Raw genomic sequence first — 7,628 nt, forward strand, 5'->3', positions numbered from 1 at the left:
TATATTTTATTATTATCTTACCCTTCCCTGCTTTTACAATTTACAAATACAATATTATTTACAATAACTACTCAATTACAGTTATGGAATATCTCCTCTTTTAACATTATCTTTCTTCGGAGTAATAGTTACAGACACAACAGTCTGATCACTTTCCATGATCACAGCTGAGCCGTCAACTTTTCTGTGTTCATATGAATACGACATAGGCTCATCTAAAACTACAATAGGATGATCACTCAACTTTTCTACACATGTGACGTCTTCTACAGGTGCCAAAACTACTGCAGACGGTGGTGTATGTATTTCTTCTATAGGAACAAGAGATTTGACCGGAGGCAGCTCATTTACAATAACTGGTGGAATATAAACATAATCATTAAGTACTTGATCAGCTGTAGAATCATTGTATGTCTGGCTGCCAGCTACGACTTGATTGGATACCTTCAAATTATCCTTAGATGCTGTTTCGTCAATGTTTACTGCTACTGTGAATTGATCAGGTTGATTATGATTGATTTGTTTGTACGAATAACTTGACACGATGGGTTTTGTAAGTAAAAGTTTGTTGGAATCAGCAACCAATATACTGGCAGTACTATCTGTTATGACATTAGTTGATGTTTCCTGTAATTTGGGAGCTGGAGGAATAATATTAGTGGCTTTTGTATACTCATAATTTGATGTCGAAACATCGATTGCATTCATATGCACGTTTGTATCGTCAAATTTCATATTTTGCTTACTTGGAACAGAATCCTTTACTTGATTGGACTTAACAATTAACGATTGTTGATTTTTATCTCTTTCTTCTTTCACTCCATTTTGTGAAATAATAGTCATGGAACCGTCACTATGAACTTTTTTGTAAGGAAATGAGCCTGAAATAGGGCTTACATTACTTTGTTCATTTACTTGTCTATTAGAAGGCAGTACAGCATAATTTACTTGAACATTCTGTTTGGCGTTTTCAATTACTTCTTGTTTGTCCCTTACCGAATTCTGATTTTTATCTTGATTCAAATTTTTTTTCTGTATGCCGTTAATTTCGCTTACTCCATTTTGTGAATAAATCGTCATTGATCCATCATTATGAATAGTTTTGTAGGAAAATGAGCCTACCGATGGATTTTGTTCACTATTAACAACATTCTGGTGAAATACATTATCTGTGGCACTCATTCTGTTACTGCCACTTACTTGGCCAGTTCCTTGATATTCAATGGGCAATTTGTCTCTTTCATTATTATTGCTACTTGCTGGAATATTTGATCCTTTTTTTTCGACTACGCCTGTATTAGAATGACTAGAAACTGAACCATCATTGTGGATTATTTTGTACGTAAACGATCCTGAAGATCCCTCCTTGTTTAACTGCGGTGTACTTGCATGGAAAATAGGAGTTTTCTTCTCCAATGGTACTATTTTATTTCCACCATCAATTCCTTTGTGTACTCCAAATACTCCATAATTTGTTACTGAGCCATCCTTGTGAAGTATTTTATACGAAAATGATCCACCGCTTGCCTGAGCGATAGATTCCAACTTATTTCCTATATGTGCTGGGGAAATCGGCTTTGCAACAATATTTCCTGCCGGGTGGTTGAGTACTGGAGCTGTTGATTCATAATGATTAGTAACAGTACCATCCTTATGAATAGTTTGGTATGAATATGTACCTTTTGAGACAATGTTCACCTTCTGCTGCTCTTTACTATCCATTTTTAACGGTACTCCACCTCTAATGTTAATTATTGGATTGGTATTGATAGGCTGCTTATACCAATAAACTTGTCCGATATGTGGTGCAGAAAGAAGAATATTTGGTTGTTTTCCTGTAACGGCTGTAGCAGCAACTTTTTCTATGCTTTCTGTAATAAATTCTGGTAAAGTAGGCACTTTCCCTGTTTGTGTCACGATAACGTTATCGCCTTTAAACTCAGATGAGTATGAAGTCGCCGTGCCGTCCTTATGAATTTGTTTGTATAAATAATTTGACGCATGCGGAGAATAGTTCACTTTTGGAGTATCAAAGTACTGAACCACGGGCTTTCTAATGTGGCCTTCAAATATCGGCATTGAAGACATTCCATGTGCTCCCGATTTTATAACTTCTTGAAGTCTGTGGGTAACAAAAGGCGGCAATGGATCTCGGCGATTAGATTCCGTTACCATTACGTTGTGGTTATCATTTGAGGTATACGTAGTTACTCTTCCATCTCCGTGAATTTGTTTGTATAAGTATCTTGTTGGCAAAACTGGCACAGGAACTTGTACTGGCTTCACAGGTTTAAATACACTTGGAAATGGGATGGGCCTATGGAAGATTGACAGGAGTCGTTGATTATGGTAATATTCAGGTTCTGGGATGAATACAGGTCTCTCATTTACTGGAATATCATCATAAATGGTTGGAGAATCAAATAAAATTTGTGGTCTTTCCACCATACTGTTACTAACAGTAACCACTTTTAAGGGAGGTAATACAGGGGCGACAGGAATAATTCCTTTTTTAGCAGTCGATACTCCTAAGCTAAGCAATGTCTTAAGACCTTGTAAAGCTTTAAGAGTTTCAGATTCAGTCTGGGTTCCAAGGTAAGAAGCAACCATACTTGCTGTTTGATGTTCAGCTACACTGATTGGTACAACTTTTTGTACAACTGCAAATTTTTCTGGAACTGCAACAGCTACGGGCACTTTTGGTATCGCTTTAATTAAAATATTATCAAACCCAGGCACCTTGAAAATTCTAACGTTTTCTTCGTTATTAATTAGAATTGGTGCTGTAGTAGTTTTATTTTCCCTTCCAAAAATGGCTGATTTGATAATTTTTTTAATTAATGTCAAATCTCTTTTATCCCTTGGGCCTTCAGCATTTGTGGCTGATAATATAGCAAACCCGGCCAGTAACACACACTGAAACAAAAACATAAAATATAGTATACGCATTAATATAAGAATCCGCATGTTTATACACAATTAATAATAAAAATGTACTAAAAGAAAAATATAAAACAATCAAGATAAATGGACAAAACTACATGAAAGGATATAGGTACAGTTGAATTAATCGAGGAAAATAATGCACATAATAAAGGTAATTCTTAATTACTACATCGAATAAGACTCTAATTTCTAATAGTTCTCTAGGCTTTACTAAGTACTGGACTTGTCAATAACTAGGTATTCAGGGAAGGAGATGTAACTTATAAAAACTCTTTATTTTAAAAGGAAGTGAAATTTTATAATTTCTCTAGATCTAAATATATACACATATAAAAATAGCATTTAAAAATGCTATACAGGATAGATAGATAAATTATAAAAATAAAAATATTACGCAGTAATGAACATGTAAAAAATATGTAAATTAAAATGAAAATTATCCAATTATTGATTGACCTTTGAAATATATACTTACATTAATTTGTAACCACCGCATTTTTTTCTTTCTAATAACATGCACTAGAAATCACTTTTTACAATATGATTTGCACTTGACCGTCCCGGAGTCCCTCTTGGTTATACTGATTTAATACAAGAAATGTATTATCTTTTATAACAACATCATTGGGGAAAGTCACTTAGATAGTAATTTTGGTTAATTTAAGGATCATTATCTAATTTAAATGAATGAACTTTCTAAACATTCGTCATATCTCCACTACAAACTTCAAATGTCATTATAAATCGATGGATTAGCTCCTAAGCTAATTAAGATTCTTCAAATAGGTATGTTAAGTCATTTATTTCTATTCAAAATGCTAGTTGCTAGTGAATTTCGGGATAAAAAAGACTCTATCTGTTATTCCGCAGGTGATATTCTAACCTGTGTACAAAATTTCATCAAAATCCGTTCAGTAGAATTGACGTCATTGAGTAAGAAACGTCTCACACACTGACTCACTCACATACTTTGACATCAAAGTCTGTTCAGTAGATTTTGCATGATCCAGTAACAAAAGATCCTTACACACATTCAGTAACTTTTTCATACTTACTAATAAGTAGGAAAGTATACTACTATCCTAGACTAATATAAATGGGGATGTATGTTTCTTACTCTTTCACAAAAAATCTACTGGTCGGATTGTAATTAAAAAATAATTGTAAAATATGGTACAGGGGCAGAATATAGCCTGGAATAATACATAGGGTACTTTTTACCTCAAATTCCCACGCGCAGCTAGTAGGTATACAAATTAAAGGAAAGTATAACTTATGACAGTAAAATTAGAAAACACTTTCGGAGTAGGAAAAAATTAAAATACCACACAAATCTTACTTAACTAATTTATTATAAAGTAACAAGGACTGTAAATACATGATAAGTATTATAATTAATATCTAGTCACACAGTCTCTATTTTTATTTAATTTTAAACGCCATGATACAATAGAAACTACCGTGCAATAGATACGTACCATACAGATAGACACTGTACATCTCTAAGTACCTGACTAGTAAATAAATGGAAGACATTTTTTTTTATTTTAGGCTACGTATATCTAAAATATACAAGACTTATAAGTTGCTACTTGACTAGAATTTATACATGTGGCGTGTGGTTCCCGCTCTTGAATAGGACCACTCCATAACATATCGTGGATTTCGTATGAGGCGACGAAAGGTCAAAAAGCCTAACGTTAAGAAGGAATAACAGCATTCTCAAATATTTTTTTGTTTCTTACAAATAATTATTCGTGGAAGACAACGGAGGAAGCCCAAGGCTATTTCTCCTAAACTCCACACCTTCGCACTAAATTTTTCTCTTAGTAAGTGTCTCTTTTGATGAAAACCATAAGAACATTTGTTAGCTAACTATTGTATCCCACTGCTGGGCAAAGGCCTCCCCTTTCAGCCTCCACATTTCCCCAATGCGGTTTCCCGTCATTCTACCAAGTAGCGCTGGATGTCGTCGCGCCACCTCGTTCTTGGTCGTCCTCGTTGCCGACGCCCCTCTGGTTCCCACAGAGCAGCCATTTAAACAGAATATTCCTATAAAATACCTAACATCTACCACTGGCATATCCTATTTAAAACAATTGAGATAATTAATAAATTAACAAAATGGATCAAATTGAAAAGCTACACATACAAACGATTACGCACACCATGGTACTTCAGCGTCAAACACATGCCTCGGAGGTAAAGAGTGGTGGGAGTGGTGAGGCTGCGGGGAGCCGTGGAGGAGCTCACACATGAAGCTGATGTAGGTGATGGCCAGGCGGAGAGTTTCGATGCGCGAGAGACGCTTCTCGTACGCAAAAGTTGGTACCTGGAACAAATTCGTCCCATTTATATACAGTATGTAACGTTGAGTGTCAAAATAAATACAAGCCAAGATAAAACCACCTTACTTTTCGTCTCAGCTTGAGGTTGAACGTACGCCGTCGCTCCCGAATGTACGTCGCGCGCCACTGGGCGACGGACGTGACTCTACGACGAGGATTCATAATCCTCGTCTTAAACAATTCTAAGAACAATTATTATGCCAAGGTGTGTAGACACATTACCTTTCGTCTCAGCTTGTCAAAGGCTTCATTGAGGTTGAACATACGTCGACGCTCGCGAATGTTCGCCGCGCGACGCTGAGCGACGGACGCGACGCGACGACGAGGTTTCTTTCCGCCGGGAGTCGATCGCGCCGACCCTCGACCGCATCCCGCCGCCGACCATACTGTTACAAATAAAAAATCTATCTAAATTCATGGAGTCTCTTCCTGAAAGCGTATTGCCCATAGCTTTGGGTCGTGGTTATTAAAGTACTTTCTTTGCAATATTGCAATCAATCAATTCTTTTGGATCATAAGTTCGTATATAGTAAAGTAAAGGTTGTGTCCTATTACTAGGGCTTATAAGAATTTGCCATAGTCTTCTCAATTTCACACGCTAAACAATTATTTGAATAACAATCAAAAAATTTTTTTGCCCACAATTCAATGTCAAAAGTTTGAGGAGCCGTGGAGCCCTGGATCTCTAAACAAAAGTAGAAGAAGGTGCATAAAAGAGCTATATAATCATGTTTCTCCTTTGGAACTCGCGGCACATAGTCTGGTCATTTAAGAGCCTTGCGATATTTCTTTTATCTATGCTTGCGTGAGTATACCTATATAGATCCAACACAAAGAAGGCATTGGAGAGTATTGGTTTTAAGTAGATTAGGTCTAGAATACTACTATTGTATTTTGTGTAAGACTCCAGATAAGGTGTTTAAGAAAATGAGAAAGGAATACAAACCCAGGTCGGCAGGCGGGAAAGCCAGAATGTCTGGGTAAGGCACCGGCGCCGGCGGAGCGTCCCACAGCGGCCCGTACGGCGACACTTCACTGCCCTGCACAATGATCAGATTCGTAAGTTGCAGTAACTAAAGTAATTCGGCAAATTGCCAGGGGTGTGCCCAGGAGTAGACAGTTACGCCCCTGCTTAGTTGGCTTCTTGTTGGACATTGAGGCAGTACAGTACTTGAACACAATAAAATTTCAATTATTTATTTCATTGTGGATCATAATCACACGATGGTAAAACTCCAGATACCTATTTATCCAGGTACCTATTTATTTAAGTATGTCCTACCACAAGGGTTAATATATACTTATTTCTTTTATGGGTTAATCACATTGCACTAGGTTATAAAGATTAATCATTACAGCCAGTGTCTGTAAGAAATTATTTTTTTCGGAAGACCGATGTTTTTTGCATGAGAAACATTTAGCAAGGGCTTGAAGATAGATACTGTGATCTTATAGAATGGTAGGTTGCTAAAAATTTAATTTATTTATACATCTCCTGTAGGTACTAAATGAAAACATTATAATGATCATTTTGACTTGTTTATTAAGATCACGCATGTAATCTAGTACAGGCAACATCTAATCCAAGATAATTTAAATATTATTTCCGTGATTTTATTTTTCCATGTTGCTTCTGTTCCAATTTTAAAGCACTAGGCCGTTTAAAATAAATAAATTAAATAATAAATTATACACCGAAACCTTCCTCAGGAGTCACTTTTAATATATATTATCTATTAAAAAATACGATCAAAATCCGTTGCGTAATTTTAAAGAACTAAGCGTTGTCTGTCTGTCCCAAGGCTGTCCATAAGGACAGCCTTGGGAAGCAACTTTGTTTTATAATATGTCATGATACCTACATGATCAGCAGGCGCAACTAGGATCATCTCCAAACAAGGAAACTCCTCATTAGTCAACTGTTCAATTGGAAAATAAATTCTGTCATCCATCGGCCGGCACCTTTATGCAAATACATTTCTTTTTTTTTACGTAAAGATATTAAAATTAATTTAAGTAAATTGTTACGAATTTATCATTAAAAATATGCCCGTCTGATATTAATGAGACTAATAACGCTAACAAAAAACCGCCGTATGAAGATATTTTTTAAAGAATAGGTTTTTTTTATTCAAGTAAATTTACATACTGCAGAACTGCTCCAGACGTGCGGCGTCTCGCTGCCGTATGACATCAGCGGGAAATGAATCTTGATACTTTTGCACCGCGCCGCGAGCCGAAATCACTCACCACTACACCACTGACCACTTGCGTACAATATTATTACTTTATATTTTTTTCTTCATGCACAATTTTGAGAGTCAACTGGATACA

The 7,628-nt window shown here is 36.1% G+C and overlaps 1 protein-coding gene across 1 annotated transcript; it reads right to left on the reverse strand.

Moving 5' to 3' along the window:
- Positions 1-4,297: 4,297 nt before the first annotated feature.
- On the reverse strand, positions 4,298-7,628 carry LOC128677053 (protein Fer3-like). Its single transcript, XM_053757624.1, has 4 exons — positions 7,444-7,628; positions 6,241-6,334; positions 5,517-5,680; positions 4,298-5,278 (listed from the first exon to the last, which is right to left on the reverse strand). The coding sequence occupies exons 1-4, from the start codon at positions 7,486-7,488 to the stop codon at positions 5,105-5,107; spliced, it is 477 nt and encodes a 158-aa protein (XP_053613599.1). The 5' UTR covers positions 7,489-7,628; the 3' UTR covers positions 4,298-5,104.

This window comes from Plodia interpunctella, chromosome 17 (assembly GCF_027563975.2).
Source record: "Plodia interpunctella isolate USDA-ARS_2022_Savannah chromosome 17, ilPloInte3.2, whole genome shotgun sequence".
NCBI classification, from domain to species: domain Eukaryota; kingdom Metazoa; phylum Arthropoda; class Insecta; order Lepidoptera; family Pyralidae; genus Plodia; species Plodia interpunctella.